This window comes from Lutra lutra, chromosome 6, assembly GCF_902655055.1.
Source record: "Lutra lutra chromosome 6, mLutLut1.2, whole genome shotgun sequence".
Lineage (NCBI taxonomy): Eukaryota > Metazoa > Chordata > Mammalia > Carnivora > Mustelidae > Lutra > Lutra lutra.
Window position 1 is genome coordinate 61593926 of NC_062283.1, and position 23883 is coordinate 61617808.

Sequence of the window (23883 nt, forward strand, 5' to 3'; positions counted from 1 at the left end):
TTTTCTTTTCATTTTTATTTTAAAGGAAAAAAAAAAAAAAAAAAACCAGTGCAAAAACCCATTTTCCAGTGTCAGCCATGCCCACCCCCCACCCCTAGGTCGCCTCCCTGACTGGGGGCCTGACTCTTCCTCCCACTCTGCAGCCCCTCCCCCTCATGCAAGCCACACGGGGCTGGAGGCTCCACTTCCCTGGAGTGCCAGATCCCAGGGGGGCTCACGAGGGAGGAAAGAACTGTGGGGGGGCAGCCCCTGATCTGCCTGGGCCACGCCCCCAGGTCTCCAGCCACGGCACCAGGTACCCCTCTTGGCTCTCAATAACCCTTTCCTGACCACACTACTAGCGTGGGGGGGCACCGATCTGGGGGAACCCTGTCTGCACCCTTCTTTGCCCCGGGTCCGGCTCGGGGCTCTTCTCACTGAGGTTGGGGGTTCCCTCCCTCCCTCCATGGTGGGGGAGAGTGGTGAGATCCCCAGGTTTAAATACCTTAATGAAAGCAGGGGATGAGGGATGAAGGGGCTTTAGATCTAATAAATTATTAGCGGGTTTTTTTTTTTTTAGTGTCCGTGGGGGGCGGGTGGGGTGGGGGCAGGGCGTGGCCTCCAGGGCCCCTCCCTCCCCTTACTGGTGAATCTCATTCTCTATGAGGCTGTCCTCATAAGACTGGAAGTCTGTGTCCGTGAGGCCATCAGGCGGCATCAGCAGCTCCTCATCTTGGGATGAGGACAACGGGGGCTCATCCCCCGAGCTCCCAGGACCCCCATCCCCATCCCCGTCCACCTCCGAGTCCTGCAGCACCTGAGCGATGTATTTCTGAAGGGGGAAAGGAGTAGAAGTTGAGGGTGGACAGCTGTTCCCCATGGCGAGGGACCAATGGGGGTCTCAGGGTCTCTGGAGAGCAGGACAGTGAGACTCCCAGAGGGAGATGTGGGCAGCCCCGTCAGTGAAGCCAGATCTCTCCCTGCCCCTGGGGGCTGGAACAGGCTTCACTTCCTGGAGGACTAGCGGGACCCCTGGTTTTGGGCAGAGCCTCAGTCAGCAACTCCTCCCCCCACCCCCCTCACCCCCCTCTGCCAAGATGAATCTGGGTACTCACCGCAGATTTGGGGACAGCAGCAGCAGTGGGGGGCCGTCCATTGCTTCTGGGGTCCACAGCATCTGTCTCTGTGTGCTCAATCTTGAGGGGTCCAGAATGAGTCAGGGAGTGGGGAGCCGTCCTTGCCCTCAGTTGCCATCATGACCTCATGCCTTCCTGATCCCCTTGCTGCCCCACCCTCAGCTCCCACCCAGCCCCCTGCTCCCCTGCACCCCCTTGAGCTTCTGCCCTCAGCCATCCCCTGCCCCCCTCACCCCACACCTTGTAGTTGTGGGCACTGAGGTATTTGAAGTGTCCGAAGCAGACGTGGCAGAGACAGATGACGATGGTGATGACCAGGACCACGAATGTGAACATGGACGTGGGGGCTAGGAACCCTGGTGGGGGGGATGCAAAGGATGGGGCTGCTACCTCTCCTCTGGGCACCCCCTCCCGGGGGCCCACCACCCCACTTTGGCTACCTTCTGAATGCAGTCCTGCATTCCTACGTGCCGTGCCATGGCCTGACCTGGCTTCTCCTGGGCTCCTTGCCTGCAGCCCTTGGCCACCATGGGCTCTCCCATGGCTTGCTCTGCTTCACTCTGGATGGCACCCTCCCCCACCGTGCCCTGCCGCCCCACGGGGCAGTGTGTGTGTGGGGCGGCCCTCACCGGTGCGCATGGTGGAGAAGAAGAGCAGCCAGAAGAGGCAGAGGATGGGTGCGGCCACCACCTGGTTCACAGCCCCTGAGTGGATCTTCTTGTCCAGCTTGGCCGGCAGGTACGCGTAGTAGAGATTGTACCTGTCTACCAGGTGTTTCAGCAGCATATACATGAGCCCTGGGGGAAGCCACACGGGCTCTGACCTCGGAACCAGTGCCGCAGGGCCTCTGTGTGTTCGTCCCAGCTCGTCCTAGTCCTTCCCAGACGGCTGAGAGGCTGGCCTCCCTCCTCCTGTCCCAGCCCCAGTCTGGGACAGAGCCCCAAGCCCATCGCAGGAGCACACAGTGTCCCCTTCCTCAGGCTCCCTGCCTCCTTCCACGGCCCCTCACTGAAAATCCTACTGTTAGAAGTCAGTTCTTTGGGTCAATGAGCTTCTTCTTGAAACCCTTAATTTTCTTTTTTTTTCCTACCCTGTCCCTACACAGAGGAGTATAAATTAGGTGGTAAGTTTTGTTTTCCTGGGGCCTGAGGGAACGGGAACTTTTGAAAGGATGAGGAGGTTAGTTTGGGAGTTTGGAGCCTTCGATAACCAGGGAGAGTGGTTAAGGGGTAGGGTATGATGAGGCAGATAGCGGAGGGAACTAGTAGGGTGACAGGTGCAGAGAAACTGCTAGATTTCAGAAGGAAGAGCTGCTTAGTCTGAGGTGCACAGCTCAGCTACCACGGGGTACCTCTGTGAGCAGCAAGAGCCCAGCCCCGCCCTGGACTCCAAAGGTCATTTCTGAGTTTATGGGACTGTCTCCAAGTGTAGCAGCGGACTCCGTGTAGGAGTGTGAGTGTGTGCATGTGTGGGAACACCACTAGGGACATGTGATGTATGTCTGAGTATGTCAGCTGAGTGAAGACACTTGGTGTGGATGAGTATGGCCATGTCGGGGTGACTCTGCCCAGGGGCCTGGCACACCAGCTGGGGCCAGCCTGAGCTGAGATGGCTTTCCCCCTCCACCCCCCCAGGCCGGGACCCAGACTGAGGCAGGGACCGGGCGGGAGGCTCGAGGGGCCGGTCTCCCAGCCGGGGCCCTGTCCACTCGGGGTGGCCTGCCTTACTAGAGTGAAGCAGGTGAGGTCCTGGGTCCCCCCGAGCAGGGCCCAGGTCCCGGCGCGGCGGTGCCTACCGAAGGGCACGATGATGGGGCAGGTGATACTGTAGGTCATGACCACCGTGAAGACGCACATCATCCAGGCGTAGGCTGCGCCAAACTGGAACTCGTAGGCCTGATGCTGGGGGGGAGAGGGGTAGGAGGGTGGCTCAGGGAGGGAGGGACAGGCTAGAAGGGCGCAGGGAGGGAGGGAGGGAGGGACAGGCTAAAAGGGCGCAGGGCAGGTAGAAGGGGACAGGGGGCTAGGAACGAAGCCGTGGGGAAAAAGAACCTAATATCCAGGGTGCGGCAGGGCGAAGCAGATGGAAAGAGGGGCTGAGGGGGAGTTCAGGGCGGGTACAGTGATGGGCCATGGGTTGAGGGGCGGGGGACCTTTGAGAGATCAGGGGCTGGCAGGTGGCTAAGCCTGGGGGATGGGATGCCCAGGGCCCTCGTGTGGGGTTAGGGTGCAAAGACCCTAGGTCTAGGGACCCGGACCTCCCCAACTCCCATCAGAACACTAGACTGTCAGGACTGGCTGGGTTATCTATGTTGATCCATTGCTGCACATATGGGAAAACTGAGGCTCCAGATAGGAAGGGGATATCCCAGGGCCACGGAACTGGGTCCCCCAAGTTCCAGCACCCCTGTGCCCCCCACACCCTAGCATGGCCGCCACTGTTTCAGACTGGGCCCACCAGGGGGCGCTGCGTGGGCCGCTGCGGCCCTAGGCGGCCGTACCCGCTTCACGTTGCGCCTCTCAGCGGCAGAGCGCGCCAGGCAGAGCCGGATCATGTACATGAGCAGGCCTGGGATGCGCAGCAGGTCCATGGCGTTGCCGATAAAGGCGGAGGCAATGACGTAGTTCACGAAGAAAGCGCCGTTGTCGGGCAGGAACACGCACCTGCGGGCACCAAGTGCTCCAGCGCTGCCCTCTTGGGCGACCCAGCGAATGCCTGCCCACGGCCAGCATGCCAGCACGCCACACCTCCGCCCCCCGACGCGCCTTCCTTCGTGGGGACACCCCAGCTGAGCCCGCAAGCACCCATGCCCCGGTGCCCCCCAGAGCATGAGCCCCAGGGCAGACGGCAGACTGTCCACAGACACGTCCAACACCCTCGGTGTGAGTGGATCCAACCCAAGGGTGTGAGCCCGGAGGTGCCCCGAGAACTTGTGCCCTATAAAGACCATGAAGAGTGCTCCGGACTCCTAAGACCACCAATGATCAGGGTATGACTGCCTGAGATCCCCACAAAGGTCATGAGACCCTAAAAGACCCTAAGAGTGTGAGCCCTAAGAATACCCAGAATGTACCCCCTTAGACCTTAAATTAAGGCACAGTTACCCCCAGAGTGTGTGCCTCAGACACCTCCAGAATGCAAGCTCCACAGACCCTTCCTCAGAGATCTCCAGGGTGGAGAGTCCCAGTACCTTGGTCAAAGCCTGTGACACACCAAGTGTGAGCCCAAGATTTTTACAGATGGCTTATAGCAAGACCCCTCAACCTTGTGCCTATATATACAGTAATGGTACGTGGCCCTCCATCCCCTCACCCCCAAACAGCCTCCTAGGGCTCCCCAGAAAAGGTACCCCATAAGGAACTCCACAGTCACACTTCTGGATAAGAGCCTGAAACTTCAGAGGTCTTCCCATGACTTGTGTCCCATAAACCCCCGAAGTATGAGCCCCATAGTTCCCCATAAATACTCTGGAGTTGTGAGCCCAAGATTTCCACAGATATTTAAAAGTGTAGGCTCCAAGGACCTTCAGGGGTACCCCCAAGTCATTCCCAAATTATGACCAAGATCCCACTACAGATGTCTCCTGTGTGAAATTTGACTGCTAGAGTTAATCAGAGAATACAAGCTCTACAGGCTGTCACAGAAATCCCCCAGGGTGGGTTCCAGAGCCCCAAATATACCTTGAAGGTACCCTCTACATGGTTTCCCAGAGAATAAGCCCCAACACAGACCCCAGGGACATCTCCCACGTCTTATACCTGAGTGCTGTGGTGTCATCTTGGGATAACTCTGCCCTGCCATCTGAGCTCCCTACCCCCACCTCCGGTGTGTCTTAGGCATATACCCCACCCCCGGTCCTTTTCCCTGGGAGCCCAGGTCACTCACTCAAACCGAATAGCTGCCTCAGCCAAGAATTTCTTGTCAAAGAGCCAGCGGAAGAAGAGGTCCAGGCTGGAGAGGAGTAGAGAGGTGTGGTGGGGGGTTGGAACGGCTCAGAACACCAGGGGAGATGGAGTCTAGTCCATGAGCCTCTGGGGATGCCCCCTAGACATGGCTCCCCCAGCTCTGTGAGGGAAGTGGGAGCCTGAACTGCTCCCCTTGCTCATCCTGCCCCTCCCCATCATCCCCAGCTCCCATTCCGTCCTCTGCAACCCACCTGCTCAGTCCCAGCGAGGGCAGGAGCAGCACCATGAAGATGAGAAAGGTGTAGCACTTGTGCATGGTGGTCCTGTTCTCCCCAGAGCTGGGGCAGGGGGGCACAAGGGCAGAGGTCAAGTGAACCAGCACCCCCTGCCCCAGACCTGCTCCCCCCAGCCAGTATGGTATCTGCTGGGATGGGTGCCTCCCAAGTGTGAGATGCTGGCCAGCCTCCCTTCCCTGGCAGCTCTGGGACTGCCTGGGGCAGGGAGACCACAGGGGAGAGAGCTTCCCAGCAGGGATGGCCAGACACCTAGGAGGCCCAGAGCGCAGGGCATGTGTGTGGTGTCTCACCGTGTCCAGTGAGCTTCGAAGAAGGCCGAGTAGTAGACGATGGTGGGGAGCAGAGCCGAGAAGCACCACAGCAGCAGGGTGGGGAAGAACTGAGTGATGATGGGGTTCTGCGGTGGAGCACAGAGGGACATTTCAGGCGTGGGCTGTCTAGCAGGCCCCTGTTTAGCGTGCTTGGCTTACCTGCCCCCTCTCCCTCTAAGCCCCAGGCCCCATGGCTCTTGGGGCCCTGTGGCAGAAATCCAGAACACTGCAGGGCCAGAGCGAGGGTGGGGGCTGGGCTCACGAATACCACTGCAGGGGTAGTTACTGTCATGGTTAGCATTGGCTGAGTACCTCCTAAGTGCTGGGCACTGATCACGGGCTTTATGTGTATGGATCTTCCCAACAATGCTATAGGCCCATTTTACAGATGAGCAAACTAAGGCAAAAAGAGACTCAGTAGGTTACCCAGCTAAGTGAGCAGTGGCGTGGGGATAGGAACCCAGGCCAACTGGGTCTGGTGTATTTTGCTCTTACCACTCAGGAATTTTCAAACTGTCTGACTTTGGACTTTGAGGCTCCAAGAAGGTATGCTGTGTGTGTGGTAGGAGGAGCGAGGGAGGAGATGGTGGAAATAACCCCTCACTCTATGGCCATCTGAGCAGCCTTGCTTTCCACACTGGGGTTCACCTAAGAGTCCTTTTGATAAGGGCATCAGAATCTAAGCTCGGAAGCCAGTAGAAGTCTGAACCTCTGTTCTTCTGTTGGAGAGACGGGGTTGGCGGGGGGCGGGGGGATGAGGAGAAGGAGACTTGTCCGAGGTCACACTGTCTGTTAAAACTGGCCTGGGCTCACTCTCTTCTCTGGTATCTTTCTAGGGCTGTGCAAACCCAAGGTGTCTCTCGGGGGAAGGTGGCAAGGGCATTCCCAGAGGGCTCTGCAGCCTGTGGCACAGGGAGCTCTTGATGGGGCTGGGTTGGCTAAGCAGAACCGGAGCTAGCCCGGACCAGAGGGCATTCTGGCTTCCCCCTCCACCCCCCGCAAAGAGGGCTCCGAGGCCTGGTATCTGTGTCTCGGGACCCAGCACAGAGGGGGTGGTATGGGGCCTGGGTCTCACATTGAGGTACTCCACAGGCTTGGTGACATTGAACTTGTCCATCGTGGTAATGATGATGGCAGGGGTGGTGAGGAAGAAGAGGAGGATGAAGAGGACGACATTGATGACCAGGCAGCGCAGCCACCAGATGAAGCCTCGAATGGAGAGGTGCTCCCTGGAAGGCAGATGTGAGGTCATTCTAGGGATACCCCAGCCCTGCCTCCCTTCCCCTGTCCCTGCTGCAGCCACCAGGCTGCATGAAGCCTGTCCCGGCTGCCCTGCAGTGCTCACCAGTAGATGTTCTGGGGGTCGGGGGCATAGGACACAGTCCAGTTGGAGATGTGCAGGGACTCGCTGCAGGATGAGGCCCGCGGCTCCCCACGGCAGGTGCAGCCCTGGCACTTACACACATTGAAGTCCTTGAGGATGCTGGGGGAGGGGCGCTGGTTATTGCCAAGGGCTGGTCATGAGCTCGGGGACCCAGGAGCCCCGCTAGTCCCCAGGGCACCAGGATGGGGATGGGCCGCAGGACAGGGGCTCACATGGCGGTGATGGTCTCATTGTGGAAGGTGACGAAGGCCATGCCAAGAGGCTTCTCGTTCACCTTCTCCTTCTCCCGCTTGTAATCCTCCTTCAGCTTCTGCTCCAGCTTTGTGTAGTACTCGATGGCCTCCACCTGCCAAGGGCAAGCGAGCCAGGGGGACGGGGGGCTCTGGTCAGAGAGCCAGACTGCTCCCCGGCATGCTTGGTGGCACTGACCCGGGCCTTACTCCAGGCCAGGCGCTGCTCTAGCCTTTCTATGCGTTAACTCATGTAACCTTCACGGCAATCTGGAGGTGGGTAGCTCCATCTTACAGAGGAGGAGACTGAGGCACAGAGCAGTCGAGAAACTTCACTGAAAGCCACAGAGTCAGTAAATACGCACAAGGCTGTTCTCTTGGCTGAGCCCTTCTGATTTGGGGTTTGTAAACCTGGGTCACTCCATGGATGGGGACGAACCCAATAGGGGAACCGGGGCTTCAAAGACTGTAGGGACAGGTGGGGCCCTGAGGGGAGGGCTGCACTCTGCTCCCAGTCCCGGGCCCCCCAACCCTACCCCACCTTGGGGCCTAGCCTGCTCTGGGAGTCTGTTTACCTTTGGCCGGTTATGTGCAAGGCCCGTGTGTGTGCGTGTTCTTGGGGTCAGGGGACCCAAGTTTGGAATGTGTCCATCTCTACTGTGGCTGGTTTTCCCGGGATCTGTCCACCTCCTCCCCATACCCAGCTGGAGCTCTGGGAGCCCGGGGTCACATCGTACCTGTTCACAGCCTCGTACCACGCAGCAGCAGAGGTGGCCGCAGGGTTTGGGGTTGATCATGGTGGGGACATTCTCCTTGCTCTGGAGGTTTGTGAAGTAGAGTTTCCCCCGCTCGGCCTTCTTCCTGTGAGACCCAGGTGCCCAGTCACCCACTGGCCCAACTGGGGCCATGAATGGCAGGGAGGGCAGGTAGGGAGCTCAGCTCAGGGGTCATCTATGTCCACTCCCTAAGGACAGGGATGAGCTTACAATCGGATCAGCTTAGAACACATGGTTCAGATACGCCTCTATTCAAGGGTCTTCCCACCCATCCCTTAAGGGCCAGAAATTCTATGATTTGGCCTGAGTTTCTTATACTGCAGCTGAAGAACGCTGTGTCCTCAGATTAAAATCACATGCCCTGGGAACCACCTGGAAGGGAAGCTGGGTCCCCGTGGGACAGCCAGGATGCCCCCTGCAAAAGGCAGGGGCCCCTCCTGTGCCATCCCCCCCATTACCTCTCGGCATCGAGGAACATAAGACGAGCTACGTTGTAACATGGGCGAGCTTCAAGAACCGTGCAGTTGGGATATGCCTCCCTGAAACACAGTCCACCATCATCGTCTGTAGGGACCCCGCCCACCTGCCTGCCGCCATACATCAGGCCTGGGCCAACAGCTTAGACCTAATAGCTGCTCAGTAAACACGTGCTGAATGAATGGATCTATGAGACGGTCATTCCCTCATGCTCACCCCCTCGATCCCCCAAGCCCCAATCAGGACCACAGTCTCCCCCACTCCTGCTTAAAGGCTGGCCACTAAATTTAATCAGAGTCTGCTTCTTAAACAAAACCACAAGCTGACCCCTGAAACAGATAAGCTGAACTCTGAGCTCCCCACGGACACCCATCAGGTCTGGTACGAAATACACAGTACGTGTACAGCACCCATGTGCTGAAAGGATGCCTGGTTCTCGGGGTTTACTTCCTCACTGCAGGCAGGATCCTGTCAGAGTCCCCCCAGCCCACCCCGCTGGAAACAGCACCCCTTCCTGACTCCTTCACTCTGTCCCTCTCCCTGCTTTGGTTTTCTTCTCGGCGCCTACCCCTGCTTGACGCCATGTCTGTCACTAGTTTGTTTATTATGTGCCTCGCCCACTGGGATAGGAGGTGAGGGAAGAGGCTGCTTCTTTTTTTTGGATACTGCTGAAACCCCAGCCTGACTCCAGCGCAGGCGCACCGCAGGAACTCAGTAAGCATGGGTTGTTAAAGGCTTACCAATCCGAGCCAACAGCTGAGTCCAACAGGACAGTAATATTCAGATGTCACCTAATTCTGAGCACACGCTGTTCTTAATCCTGACCCAGACTGCCCCCTAATGCTGATCACGGCTCGGACTCCAGATAGGATCCCAAGTCGCTCTTGTACTGACAGAGGATGATCTAATTTTGACCGCTGTTCTGTAACTTCTGGGAGGGCAGGGCCTGTTTCTAATTTGTTTACGAGTGGGGTATAGAAGGTGACAAGACAGGTGTGTTGAATGAATGGGTATCCATCCGCTACTGCTGATCACAAACCACTCATGGTGGGCTGCCAAGGGGTCTGCAATCTGACCCTGGCCAGACATTGCCTCCCAGTCCAGTTCTGATCCAAAACAACTGACTTTCGATCCAGGCCACTTAATGGTGGATCTAGACCTCTTGAAGTCCTGATCCTGATCACCAAGGTCCCTTATCAAGGCCAGTGGCCAACTCCTAATTCTGGCCACAGACCGACCTCAGACCAAACTCTCATCAGACCCTGCACCAGCTCCTAAGGCCCACTTTCCCCAGGGGAACCCCCGAGAGCTTAATGACCTTTCATTCATTTTTATGGCCCCAAGGCCCACCGCAGTGCTTTGGCCTGGCATCATCTGAGAAAGTCTGCTGAGTGTACAGGTGACTGTATGACAGGATCCCTAACCCTGTCCACACACTGTCCCAGTCACACAGCACTCCTGGAGGAGGGTATTCTCCTCCCCACAAGATAGAGCCTCAGAGCTGGAAAGAGCCTGGGCAAACATGCACACCTGGGCTCCCTCAGTATCCACAAAGGCCAAGGAGCTCCTTCCTCCTGGTCTGCACACAAACCTCAGAATGTCACATTGAAGTCTGAAGCCACACACCTCAAAGGGCCCACGGACCCTGAGTCAACAACCCATAACCCAGTTCAAGCTGGGTGGGGATGGCAGGGGAGGGGATAGGACCCCATTTTTCTCACTTTTCAAGTATTTCTTGTATTTCCCCTGTTCTGGCAGGTGCCTCTCACCCAGCCCAAGTGCTGGAATACCCTGGACTCATGTCATTTTCCCGTGGTCTCACCTCCATCCCTGCACCAGCCCCAGACCTCAGTGCGAGGGCAGGAGGAGTCTAAGGGGCTGAATGGTGAAGAAGGGCCCTCAGGATCTGGGGTTGGGGGTAGGAGTGGCCACTCACTCAAAATGCTTCTTGATCTTTTCTGACTCTGCATATTTGGAGATTCCGTTGATGAAAAGAGTCCGCTTCACCTGGGGTGAGAGGGGAGTGGGTCTGCCTTCCGGAGGAGGAGGTTCGAGAATGGGCCAGGAGGGTGTGGGGAACAAGGAGCTGAAGGGTGGGAGGAGGCCTTCGAGATAAGCCAGGTCCCAGGGCAAGCCAGGAGAGTGTATCTCATTGAAATCAGGCATCGAGCTTAATGAAAGAGCCATCTGGCCTCTTGCTCCCAAGCAGTCATTGGGGGAGAGGAAAAGGGGGCTGGCTCTCTTGACCCTCAGGCCGTAAGGGCCCGGTGCCATGGCTGGCCTGGTGACGAATGCACAGTGTTTGTCACTACCACAGCATCCCCACAGCTGTTTCCTGGGGGCCAGGCACAGCACAGGTGCTTTCCATGGGTCCATCCACTTCCCCTTCCCTCCGACCTCAGGAAGGTTCTGTTGTCCCATTTTACAGACAGGGAAGCTGAGGCTTGGGGAGGTCACTTAATGTGGATAGGGGCTCTCGAGCTGCAGGGCCAGGATGGGAACCCAGGTGGCCTCCTCCTAGCACAGACACCCCTTAGGGCTGAGGCAAGCAAGGAGGATGGAAGGGAAGAGGCTGGGGTGGGGCAGGCTGGGGCTCTGCTCCACTCACCAGGTCATCCTCCTTGTAGCGCATCTTGGAGGTGTGTCTCCGCATGCTGTAGACGGTGAGCAGCAGGTACAGGAAGGCGAAGGAGGTGTGTAGCCATAGCAGGTTGTTACTGGGAAGGCAGAGGGGGACAAGGAGCCACTGGGGATGGCAATGCACTCAGATAGCCCCCAAGCTCCCGCTGTGAATTCAGCCCTGGTACGGGGCCCCCCACCTGCTCCAGGTCTTTGGGCATGGACCCCCTCCCGGGGCAGGCCCCACACTCCATGTTGTCCAGGCCCCAAGATTATTCCACTACAGCTGAAATGGCCCTAAGAGGTCATCTGTTGTTGCCCTGCCCACTGGCTACACTGCCTCCCACCCCAACTGCCTGCTGCCATCTTTCCTTGGCCGGCAGTCACAGAGCTACTTCTGGGTCTGGTCATTCCTGGGGCTCCCCGACAGACCTCCACCTCCTCTGTCTCCAGTCCAAATCCTCGGGGTCCCACAGCCTTGTCGGTAGCCTCAGCCACCACTCCCTACTGTGTGGCCCCTTGCACCCCTCCCTGTCATAGCTAGACTTCGGTGCAGACCTTGACCTCCCTGACCGGCTTCCCACCTTACCCTGATTTCAGGTTGGCAATGGTGGTTCTCCCAAAGCTGTAGGCATTGTTCTCTGGGGAGCGGGTAAGAAGAGGGAGAGGATGATGCTGGGGTCAGAACATGGGTCCTCTTGCCCCCGATCCTTTGCTCCCACCACCCCTATCCTGGCCCTCACTGACCCAGCAGGTCCCCTGAGAAGTTGACAGGCAGCACGATGCCCACAGAGAGGACACCCACGACGACCAGTAGCCCGATGATGTGCCGCTGGAAGGACAGGTAGTGCACGGCATCACCCCCACATTTGTCCCGGATCTCATCATCCCTGCAGGTGAGGGGCGGCAGAGGACCTAGGTGAGGCCCGGGGCAGCCGAGGGGTCACAGCTTGCCTGCCTTGCCCACCCCCACCTCATGTCCCCCCAGCCCCTGCTGGTCTGGCACCACTGTGGGGGTGGGGTGGGGTCTCTGGGCCCCCTATCTTTTGGGAAGGGAGTGGGGAGAAAGGGAGAGGGAAGGGGAAGGAAGGGAGAAGAAGACAGAGAGAAGAGAGGAATAGAGGGGCGATGGGGAAGGCTGCAGAGAGAGGAAGACAGGGTGAGAGATGTGAAGCAGAAGGGTATGGAAAGGGCAGGTGAGGAGGGAGAGAGGCAGGTTGGTGGGAGAGGTAGAAACAGGAGGGAGGACCTGGGTTGGGGCCACAGTGGTGCCTTATGGGTGCTGGAGAAGCACAGGCGTGGGGCACCGGGGTAGGGGCCCTGGGGCCCGGGCCGGGGCGGTGGCGGTGCTGACCTGTCCAGGCCTCCTGCCTCTCTCAGTGCTCACTGCCTGCCTGCTGCACTCGGGCTCCATCTCCTGACTTCTGGATACTGGCTCCTGCCTGTTGCTGGCTGCTCCCAGCCTGCCTGCTGCCCCCACCCGCTGGCTGCACGAGGCTCTGAGGTGGGGGGGCTCCAGCCTCTGCCCTCGGGGCGGGGTGGCAGGGGCTGGGACAGCTGCGGGCAGAGTGGGCCCACCAGGCAGGGGGCACACAGGAGATGGGGTGGGGATAAGGTGAGGCGAGCTCGGGGGACAACGGAGGCCAGGACCCCAGGGCCTGGCCTCCTGGAGTAGGGAGCAGGCGGCTGGGCTGGCTGGGAGCACTAAAGGCCCTCAAAGCTGCTGGCGGCTGGACTTTGTGGGGAAATGACAGGTTCTCAAGTTTCTCTCTCTCCTTAGAGTCTGAAGACTGTTCACTTACTTTATCCTGAAGATGGCTGTCAGCCAGGAACAGAAACCCTAGGGGACAGAGGGCTATCAGCTGGAGTCCCTACCCCTCCAACCCGAACCCCCCTCCCCCCTCGAATCCCAGCCACCCCATGCTCGTGACCACCTCTGGGCTGTGGCCCACCTTGGCACAACTTCCACAACCTCCCTCCCCTCCCCCCAAAAGGAGTGCATCCCAGAGGGCAAGAGGGAAGGTGCCAGCCCTCAAAGGAGAAAAGGACTAAGGGCAAACTGAGCTATCTGTGGATCTTGTGCCCAGAGCTGTACATCCCTGCAAAAAGCCAATGGGGCAGCGCCAACTGAGGAAGGCCTGAAGCTGTGTGGGTCAGGGGAGGGACAGGTGGGACTCAGGGTTCTAGCAAGGGCAGTGGGGACCTCCAGACCTGTAGCTAACAAGTGTTTGTAACATGGCTGCCCACAGCAGAGGGGCGGGCCAAACTGCCTGAGTTCCTGCCGCCTTTCTTCCAGCACACCCCAGCGGGATGGGACCCCGCATCCCTGTGAGCTGCAGTTCCTACCCTCAAGCCCCCAGGCCTGCCTTTAGCCAGAAACTCCCCCCGCCCCGACAGCAGGCTGGGGACACATGGGGGATGCCAGATGGAAAGAATCCTCCCCCACCTTCCTCCTAGTAGAAAGGCTGGACTTAACCCAGGATCGCGGAGAGAGGCGCCTTCCAGCTAAGAGGCAGGGCGGCTCCCTGTAGCAGACATCACTTGAGTTTGGGGACCATCCAGACACCTCTCGGTGGGCAGGGGTGATACCTTTGCTTTGCCACTCACCAGCAGGAGTCCAACTCAGGAGGCTGACTGGCTTCTTCTACTGTGGCTGCTATAAGAGCTGCTGTCCCCAGGGCCCCCAGCCCAAGCTGGACTGACCAGGGCCATCCTGGGGCCTAAAGATTAGAGTTCCGTCTAGGACCCCCATGCTGGCCGAGTGACAGGGGCCAGGCAGGTAACGCCTAAGCGCTGGGCCTGACGTGAATGAAGGTCTGGGGACTGCTGAGAATCCCCAGGTACATGCCTCGTCCACAGGGGCCTCTGTCACTCAGCTATGACCCACAACTGGCCCCATCCTGCTGAGGGCCACCAGGCCACTAGCCTGCCATCTCTGAGCAACACGAAGTCTATGTTTGCTCGATGGACCAGAAAGGCTGTTGTTACTTCTAAAACCCCAAGGGAAAAGGGGTCCTTAGAATTAATCAGGGGGTGGGGGACAGGCACAGAGTTCTATGTGGGACAAAATTCGGGATGTGTGATGCTAGGCTGGTGCTAGCTTGGGGGTCACCATGGAGCACAGAGCCAGGAGTTCCAAGTCTGGGTGGGTTTCCTGCAGCTCTTAGACAAGCGTTACCCTTGCTGAGGAGAAGGTCACATTCCATAGGTCCTTGACCCTGCACCACTGGAGGCCAAGGCTTCTGAGCCTCCCACCCTGGAGGAGGAACAGGAGGTGAACAGGTCTGGGGGAGGGCACTCACATTGTCTCTTTGGTCAAAGTCGACGGAGCTGGAGACAGATGTGAGACGCTCATACCGGTCATGACTGTCCCCGTGCATAGCTGAGGCCACACTGGGGGTTGGGGAGGTGAGAGATCAGAGAGCCTGGTGAGTCTGAGCTCCTGGGGAGCAGGGTTGAAGTGGGGGGCTCCCACTCCAGGTCTCCAGGGGCTAGACAAGGCACAGAAAGCGCAGAGGCTGAAGCGGGGAGGAATGACTGCCTTCTCCCTGCCTCTTTGCTTCAGGAGGCCTGGGGGGTACCAGCGCAGGGTAGTGAGCAGGGAGGACAGTGTCTTCACCGTTACCCCCGAAGTAACAATGTGAGCAGCCCCTGCAGTTCTGGAGCTGACCAGCAGGGGGCGGGATGCGGGGGCAAGAGAGCCAATATTATGCACCGGGCAATGGGGAGCTGAAGGAAAGGATGGACTAGGAGAGCCCCAGAAGGGCTAGGGGTATTGGGGGCTGGGGGATGTTCCCCAGGTGGGCCCCTACCCTCCCCTTTTCCTGACCCCAGCAGCTGCCGAAACTCCAACGCCAGTCCTATAGGCAGAGACAATGATGTGACCTGAAAGGCCAGACTTGGGGCTCCATGGAAAGCCCCCCTCCCAGGCCTCCAGAAGGGGTGAGCAGGGAACCCTGAAATACGAAGAACTAGTTAGAGGATGGCAAGCCACTGGTGACACCCCCTCTTGTCTCTGTGACCAACAGGTGAGTGTACTGTAAGTTCCCTGGAGGACTGCCCCTCCAGCCCAGTCACCAGGAGAGCAGGGCACACAGGGAGGGGCTTCTCTCAGGCTGAAAGCCAGACGGGAAGATGGGGGAGTGAGGCAGAGACAAGTTGGGGAGCCCCCTGCTCTGCAAAGCACACCGCCTGCATTAACCTGAAACACGAGCCTGCAGAGGAGAAAACTGCAAAGAGAAACCAGTAACTTGGCAGGAAGAGAAGAGAAGCATGAGAGAAGAAAAGAGAAAGCTGGTTTAGTGGGGATGAGGGGGCAGGTGCCCCACATACTATTCCTGTTCCACTCGCTCCCTCTCCTGCCGCCGCCGACGCCTGGGGACAGAGAACAGACAGGGTTAACAGGGGTGGTGGGGGAGGGTCCCCAGGGACTGGCAAAGGACAGAGGCCCAGGCCCTCATGTCCCCCATGTCCATTCTGGGACTGGTCCCTCTTCATCCCCCCAACAAAGGGGGATGAGAGAGGGCTGGCTCTTATCCCTGAGAAGTAAGTGTGTGTGTGTGCATGTGTGTGTGTGTGTGTGTGTGTACAGGTAAGGGAGAGTCCCAGAGTCTTACCTGTCTGCATCTGTCACCAAGGCCAGCCGCCCGTAGTCCCAAGCCACCTTCCGGAGGATGGAGAACAAGAACAGCAGTGCCTGAGGGCAGAGGGAATGGTTGGCAGGCAGACAAACTGTCTACCCACTGGACTAGCCAGGAGAGCAAGGGCGGAGGGACTGGGATTTTGTCTTAGAAAGGGATGACCCTGGCTTGGGTGGACGGTCAGGGGCTAGGCTCGTGCTGGGTGATGCGGACCCCTCCCGCAGTTAAGCCTGGGGAGTCAGAGTGAGGTAGAGTGGTTAGGGTAGCAGGTGTTAGTGAGCTTTGTACAGGGTGTGGATGCCAAGTGTGGGGTTGGCGGGGGGATAGTGTGTGGGCACTCACAAGGAAGCACATGAAGTCAAGAGCCAGCACGGTGGGGACACCCCCAAAGGGAAGGCCCTGCAGGACGGTGCTGCGGATTCGGGCACTGTAGCAGTAGTCCTTGGGGTTGCTGTTGTTGAGGGCCGTGGTGCCCAGAGTGGCCAGAAGGAAGGGCAGCATGGCTGCTACCGCATGGTCCTCCTGGGCAGAAAGAACAGGGGTCAGCTGGGCTTGTCCCTGATCCCCATCATGGCTCCCTGCCGGGAGTGAGGGCAGATCCACCAGGCAGCCTGGGTGGGTGGAAGCGCTGGCTTCCAGAGATAAGGGCCTGGGGAGGGGAGAGTTGAGTCACATGGATTTACCTTCATTGGCTGTAAGGCTGTGACCCCACCCTGGGTCTGGGGAACTTGGCCCAGATTTGGACTGGGGAGACTGGTTTTTCTAAACTGGAAGTTGTGAGTCTCTAATGTCTGCCTCCCACCACCTCCACACACACACACACACACACACACACACACACGCTCACACTCACATGTTTGCTTTCTCTTTTTCTCTGTCCCTGGAAAACTGAGTATGAGGGAAGATGGGGGAAGTCTTAGGCCTGAGGATTCAAGCCTAGGAGGATGGGTCAGGAGCCAGCTAGCTTCTCCTGATCTTTTCTTCCAACCTCTTAGAAAAATGGCATGGTTTCATCTGCTTAGAGTTTTCAACTCTGTTAATCACTTTCTCAATACAATTGGCTTAAAAAAAAGAGAGAAAGAAAAAGAAAAAGATGTTTAGCTTCCAAGCTGGTCCACTGTGCTCAGAGTAGGGACCTAAAGATGGGGTCAGAGTGGGAAGTCAGTGAAAGAGTAGGGCTTCTGGGTTTGTGTGATCTGCCTGGTCCCAGTCACTCCTGCTGACTCTCGTTGCTTTCCCCCTGCCTTGGAAGCAGCTACACCCACCTTCCGGCCAGCTTCCTCACCTCTTCAATTATCTCAGCACAGGGGTCACCTGAGTGGTGTGAGGACTACAACTCCCAGAGCGCCCTGCTCTTGCCTCTGGAGTAGAGCAGCCTGGGAACACCTGCCCTCCAGCAAGCTTTTCCATTGGCAAAGGGAGAGAGAGAGTGGGCGGGGCCTCTTCCCCCGCCCAAGCGCCCTGCTGCCAGGGTACTACCCTCCGTCCACGATCCCCACCCCTGCGCGGCTGTCCAGCCTTCTGTGGTCTGGGTGGATGGGGCAGGGGAGAAGGAGGGAAGGGCCAGCCAGCCCGGATACCTGGGTTCTAGGAGTGCCTGGGGACGAAGCCTAGCAGGGCTCTGGGGAGGCTCCTAGGGTGGAGGAGAAGTGTGGCCGAGGCACTGCTGCCCCTCCCGCGTCCTATTGGGGGGCCCCTGGGGACCCCTTTTGCTGACAACACTGAAACTCTGCCTTGAGGGGGGCTCCCCAGGGAAGAGAGGAAACCAGACAAAGAGAGAGAACAACAAACCTAGAATCAGTGACAGTAACTCTGGGAGCAAGCATCCTCCAGCCCCCTGGGTGGGGGGGAGGCGGGACTCAGAGGGTTTCTCCTGCCCACTGATCCCTGGTTTTCCCCAGCCTCTTCCTAACACTTCAATTACAGGGCAAGAGTCAACAGCTCTCGCATGGAGGGGGAAGCTGTAGTTGTTTATATGTTTCACTTGGTCCCAGGGAGTCTCTGGAAAGCCTATGTTAGGAAGGCTAAGGTAGTACCTGCCTGATGTGTTATGCCTCCCTCTTCCCTGCCAGCTCAAGTTGCCTTAAAAAACCCCAAACCAAAAAACCCCAAAACTCCATTAATTCAGTGATTGCAACAGGCACCAAGTGCCCACTGTTTCAAGAATAATACATATGTGTTTTATTTAATCCTTGACAATCCTGAGTTGGATATTATTACCATTTTAAGATAAGGGCACAGGGGCTTAGAGAGATTAAGTAACTTTCCCTAAGTCACACTGCTAATAAAACAACGGGGTTGGGGTGCCTGGGTGGCTCAGTTGGTTAATAGGCTGCTTTTGGCTCAGGTCATGATCCCGGGATCCTGAGACCCAGCCCCACGTGGGATTCCTTATTGACCAGGGAGCCTGCTTCTCTCCTGCCTGCCATTCCCCCTGCTTGTGCTTGCTCTCTGTCTCTCTCGCTTACTCTCTCTGTGTCAGATAAATAAATCTTTAAAAAGAAAAAGATGGGGTTCAAACCTACATCAACCTCTTTTTAAAGCTAGAACAGTGTTCAGGGCACCAAGCTCTTCTGATGTGCCTAGAGCAGGGCTCTGCATAACATGGAAGCTTTGTACATGCCCATTAAATGTTCTCCAGCTAGAAAACACCAGAGCACTGAGGCAATGTGTACGTTCAGGTGTGTACACATGTGGAATGTGTGTGTGTGTGTGTGTGTGTGTAGGGGGAGGTAGGTGACTGATCTCTAAGTTGGGATGTGGGTGGGGGTGTGTCTGGGAGCCTGGGTATGTAAACATAAGATGCATAGAACGCTGGGGCACTATGGTTAAAGGTGAGGTTAAAGGCAGGTAGAGGTAGCTTGGGTCTGTGGTAGTTGGGGGCCCTCTGCAGGAGCAGCTCCCCTCCCTAACTCCCAGCTCTAATGTACTCTGGCAATCAAGATAGATTCTACTGTTTCCCTAACTCCAAGGCTCCACCAGGCCAGAATGTAATGGGTACAAACCCCTGGCACCCCCTGCCCCGCAACACTAGTCCTCTCCACACCAAAGGAACGTGGAACATTCTGGGAGCTTTTAAGGGGACCTCATAGGGTGGGTGAAGGTCCAGGCAGATGCTAAGTAACTGAAATGACCATATCCATCTGCTGCCTCCTTCTTTACAGTCACAAAGCCCTCTCCCCTCCACAAACGCATTGATCTTACACAGCCTCCCAAACCTAAGGAAGGCAGGGCACACTTGCTGGATCAGATCACTATCACCCACTTTACAGGGGAGGAAGCAGGGACCCACGGAACAGAAGCAACCCACAAGAGGTCACAGGGCAGGTAAAGGGTAGAGCCAGAGCTGGTGGCTTTTCAGGTGGACTGGGTTCTTCCTCCGAGTTCCAAACTGTGGGGGTTGTGGGGCGGGGTTGCTGGGCTGAAGTTCACCTAGAGCAGCTGCTCAAAGCTTTTAGTGAGAGTAGCTGATTGGAGGAAAGAGACTGAGGCCCAATATCGGGGGGGCAGGGAGGAGTTGGGGGGGACAGTTCATCCACTCAGCCAGCTGTATCCCAGAATTTTTCTAGTCTGACACTGAGGCTTTAGCTGGCAGTGTGTAGAGGGTGGTAGAAGATTTTATTTCCAGCTATTGAAAGGTTGTTATTTTACCATTAAGAAGTTTGTGCGCTGTGAGGGTGGGGAAGTTGTAAGTTAAAAGCTTTTTCCTTCCAGATTTATTTGGGAAGATTTCATTTAGGGCCTGTGCTCCTAGGAAGGCGGTGTGGTCTGAAGGGAGGAAAAGACAATGGAGGCCCACTCTGCTACTATGTAACCTGGGCATCAGTCTTCCAAAGTGTAGCAAAGATGTATTAATATCCTTGCCTCACCCCACCTCCAACTTCACAGGGAAGGGTAAAAAGTATCACTGAGTGAGGATAAAAGCAGTAGGAAAAGGATGTATTATCAAATGTTTGTTTTACTGATTTTGTGCCAGGTACTGTTCTAAGTGCTTTACACGTGTTATCTCATTTCCTGGCCATCAGGACCCAGAGAAGATACTGAGGTACAGAGAAGGTACACAATTTGCCCAATGTCACACAGCCAGTCTGTCACAGATCCGGATATGGACCCAGGTAGCCTGGCTTAAGTATATGCTCTTGGCCACTGCATTTTGCTGCCCTGGCCAACAGAGCAGCTTCTACGGGGGCCTGGGAGTTGGGGGCCACGGAGTGCCTGCTACAGCTCTGGAGAAATGCCACATCCTATTTCTGTTTGCCCTCCTTCTTGCCTGCTGTGAGACCCTCCACTCAGACCTTGCGTTTGTGATTCCAGGTTCTGAGAGAAGTGCAGAAGACAGGTGGCAGAGCCTGAGGGCTAAGAGTTCAGGCTCTAGGATGAGACAGATCTGGCTGCTGACCTGGGAAAATACATTTCACCACCCTCGGCCTCAGTTTCTTCATCTGAAAATAGGAATAATAATTCAGTTGTGTGGTTTTTTTGAGAACTAAACAAGATGACTTATGTAAAGCTCTTAATACAGTTCAAGGCATGTGATAGATTCTAAAAAAAATCAGCTAATGTTATTGATAAAGAGAGGCATAAAAGGGTTAGTTTGGTGGAGGAAACTGGTAAAAATAAAAACAAAGGAAAACAGACTTTAATGATAGAGCCCCTCGGTCAGGATGGGCTTCTTTTTTAGACCCAAGGGCTTATATGGCCATTCAGGACTCTGCCACTAAGTGGCAGGGAGTGGCCCCAAACTCTTCAAACATACCGAATCCATTTGCAGCAGGCCAGAAAGCTGGGGGGTACGGGAGAGTGATGTTATGCCAGGATGGGTCAGGAGTTCAGAGAAGAGAACCTGTTATTGATCAGCCGCCAGGCAGGGCGCCAGGTTCTTTACCTGTTATCTAGTTGATCCCTATGATAGATCATGTAAGGAGGTGGTAGTAAACACACTTTTAAATTAAAATTAAGGTTCAGACAGGTTAAGTAACTTGTCAAGGTCACACAGCTAAAGAATGGCAGAGCTGGAATTTGAACTGAGGTCTCTAAGAAGCCGTTATCATTGGAGAGAACTCGCAGGATGTCCGAAAGGGGATTAGCCAGCCTAGCTACCTTTAGCTACCCACCACCTGCCTTCTGCCTTGCCACATCTCCACCTACCCACCCATAGGCCAAGACTGAGTTGGATGAACCAACAGCAGGTCCCAGCATGTGCCACCTGGAGCAAGCCAGGGCCTGGACCCTCTGGTGCCCTGGAGGACAGTCATGCTGCTAGCACACTAGGGCTGGAAGCCTGGTAGACACTCCCACTCCTCTCCTCACATGCACCTGGGAGGCAAGACTGAGGGTCTATCCTCAAGAGGGGTTGGGCACAGCCACATTTTTCCTGGACTGACCCAGGGAAAGGCTAGAGAGTAGTACTGGGTAGAGAAGCTGGGACTCTCCTGTCCCCCCAGGGAAGTGGAGGGCTGAGCGGCCAGACCTCCCCCCAGGGGACCCAAGCAGGTGGCAGCACAGAGCCCCAAGGGCAGCCGGCCCCTCTGACCTCTCCTCTCCACTTCCCAAGCGACCTTCTCTTCAGAGGAATAAGGCGCCAAATCTTTGGGACTGTCCTCTCTAGTCGGTCAAGAAGGCCAGGAGGGACAAAGCGCGCCCCCTCCCCCCAACGGGGCCTTTGACCCACTCCTGGTTCCGTCTGAAACCTCTCCCCACCGCACCCTCCAACGCAGGCCCGGGCGGCTCATGAATGAACTGCACTGTGTGGGGCGCAAGGAGAGGACACGCTCCCGGGGCCAGTCGCCTCCCCAGCCCGCGACCTGTCCCCAGACGGGCCGGGGGCAGCGGCCGGCCTCACGCCAGCTCCCGCGAACCCTGCCCTTGTCCGAGCCCAAACCCGTGCCCGGGTCGGCTTCTGGGGTACTCAGCTCCGGAAACAGGAGAAAAGATAAAAGAGACCGAGGGCACTGGACTTGGCGACCCTGGAATCTAAAACTCGGGGGCGGGGGCGGCAGGTTCCCCACAGCGGCGGCAGGCTGATGGGGGCGCAGCTGGAACCCTGGAGGGGCACGCGGGGGACGCGCACCTGGATCGGGCAGGTGGGAGAAGAGTGGCGCTAGGGGGCCGGGGGCGGGGGGTCCCACCCCTCGGGATCTCCCCAGGGGTGGGGACAAACGGCGGTGAACATCTGGACCTTCGGGCAGGGTTCGGAGGACTCGCATTTGGCTCAGAATGGTGCGGGGATGGGGGCAGCGCGCGGCACCACTGGGTCCCGCGGGCCCGGGCACCTCTGGGTCCTGCACAGGTTGAAGGGAGGGGACACGCAGCTGAGTCCGGGGTTTTCTTTGGGTGGTGGTAGGATCCTCAAAGAAAAGAGAAGGGGCTGGGGAAGGGTCGCGTACTCACCCCCAGGCGTAGACTCGGCTCCGGGTTGGAGCCCCGGGTTGGGGCGGGGCGGGGCTGGGGGAGGGGGAGGGGGAGTCGCTGGGCGGCTCGAGCTCCGGGCTCCTGCGGCGGCCGCGGCAGTGTCTGGGGGAGGGGGAACGGGAGGAGGGAGGGGGAATGAGGAGGGGCGGGGCCGCGCAGGTCCCACCCCCCACGCCGGCGCACGCTAGGCGCGCGCGCACTCTCAGATCGCTACTCGCCCGTCTGGGTCGGGCGCGCAGGTGCAGTGAGGAGGCTGCGTGGGGGGAGAAGGCGGCGCTGGGCCAGGGAGGCCCGCGGCGGGATATTCTCGGGCGGCGAGAGCGGTATGGCAGGGTGGCCGGGGGGAATGGGCGTCACGCTCCTTTTTCTCTGCTCTCTTTCTTCCCTGCAGTAGGGAAGTTGCAGTTCCCGGGGTGGGTGGGGAGAAGTTGGAGTGGGAGGTTACTGGGCCCCTTGGGGGCAGAGGGGCGGCCGCTGATCCCGACCCTCTCCTCCCAGCCCCCAAGGGCAGCGGGGAGCCCCGCGACCCCCCGCCTGCACTCACCTGCCTTCCCGGGGTTCTGGGGCCGGCCTGGGGAGGGGTGGACTGCGGTCCAGCCTTTGCGAGGTGGCCTCAGCCGGTCGCCCTGCCGTGGCTCCTCGAGTTTGTCTACTTCTGTCGTCTTTTCTGTTTCCTAGCCTCGGTCTTCAGATGACTTTGTGACTCGTTTGCCAGGAGCTTCTGTGGTCTGGAGAATGAGTCCACTGCTTTCACTGTCATGCCAATGAGTGGCTCCTCTGGCTGCAGGGGGTTCCCAGGTTTCTCATTTCACCAGAGGCTGCATCAGCCAGGGACTAAGACTGGAAAGATGAAGATTTTGAGAGGGAAAGAAAGAGAGAGGGACAGACATGTGTGTGCATACTTCTTTGTAGCACCCACAGAGATCACAAAGGCACGCAGAGTACCAACTTGTTCATTGAATTTAGGGTTCCTGGAAGGCTCTCTTCTTCAGGCTTGAAGGGGGTTGGTCTGGGGACAAAAAGGAGGTATTGCTTTCCATAGTGGGCCCTAAATGAACTTTGCCATCCTAAGAGATTGGATGGACTGAATTTATAAATAGGTTAACAAAAGAGCATGTGGATGGGGAACCTTTGGGTTACTTAGGAAAAGCTGGGATATTGGGAGCTACTTAAACCCTGGCTGCTGGACAGAGAAAGGACACTGCCTACCTGGTTGTGTTTGGTTCTTGTGATTGGTCATTGTCTCTGCTGTCTGCTTTTTTTTTTTTTTTTTAAAGATTTTATATTTATTTGACAGAGAGAGATCACAAGCAGGCAGAGCGGCAGGCAGAGAGACAGGAGGAAGCAGGCTCCCTGCTGAGCAGAGAGCCCGATGCGGGACTCGATCCCAGGACTCCGAGATCATGACCCGAGCCGAAGGCAGCGGCTTAACCCACTGAGCCACCCAGGTGCCCCTGCTGTCTGCTTTTAAAAGGGTTTATTAGTAGCTTGTGGAATGCAACTGTGAGGTTTGATTTATTGCAGTGCAAACTGAACTCCCATTCAAACTGAGTCCCATTGGATAGCTGGAATCCAGTTTAGTGGATCACGGCCATCATTAAAAAAAAAAAAAAGATAACAGAGTGCGTTGTACTTAATAAGACCAAGTATTGTTTCTTTTTTTTTTTTTTTTTTTAAAGATTTTATTTATTTATTTGTCATAGAGAGAGAAGCGAGAGT

The 23883-nt window shown here is 57.1% G+C and overlaps 2 protein-coding genes across 5 annotated transcripts in view; one reads left to right on the forward strand and one right to left on the reverse strand.

Moving 5' to 3' along the window:
- On the reverse strand, positions 1 to 22855 carry TMEM63B (transmembrane protein 63B). 3 transcript variants are annotated; one of them, XM_047732810.1, is made up of 25 exons: positions 22709 to 22855; positions 22144 to 22266; positions 16096 to 16275; positions 15730 to 15809; positions 15446 to 15487; positions 14416 to 14506; positions 12916 to 12953; positions 11861 to 12003; positions 11703 to 11754; positions 11103 to 11211; positions 10431 to 10501; positions 8476 to 8556; positions 7979 to 8102; positions 7224 to 7357; positions 6973 to 7110; positions 6703 to 6856; positions 5607 to 5713; positions 5272 to 5358; positions 5001 to 5066; positions 3616 to 3778; positions 2911 to 3016; positions 1745 to 1912; positions 1356 to 1471; positions 1095 to 1175; positions 1 to 811 (listed from the first exon to the last, which is right to left on the reverse strand). In XM_047732810.1, the coding sequence occupies exons 3-25, from the start codon at positions 16252 to 16254 to the stop codon at positions 620 to 622; spliced, it is 2502 nt and encodes an 833-aa protein (XP_047588766.1). In that variant the 5' UTR covers positions 16255 to 16275; positions 22144 to 22266; positions 22709 to 22855; the 3' UTR covers positions 1 to 619. The 3 variants fall into 3 exon arrangements, with proteins under 3 accessions (XP_047588766.1, XP_047588768.1, XP_047588767.1); XM_047732812.1 differs by lacking the exon at positions 15446 to 15487; XM_047732811.1 differs by lacking the exon at positions 22144 to 22266 and having other exon boundaries at positions 22709 to 22728.
- Positions 22352 to 23883, forward strand: part of MRPL14 (mitochondrial ribosomal protein L14) — a 14243-nt gene continuing 12711 nt past the window's right edge. The window contains exon 1 of one of the 2 annotated variants that reach the window (XM_047732813.1): positions 22352 to 22487. The gene's annotated coding sequence lies outside the window, so the exon portion shown is untranslated. Of the gene's footprint in view, positions 22488 to 23587; positions 23613 to 23883 lie in introns of those variants that run through there. The other variant, XM_047732814.1, reaches the window with a different exon arrangement.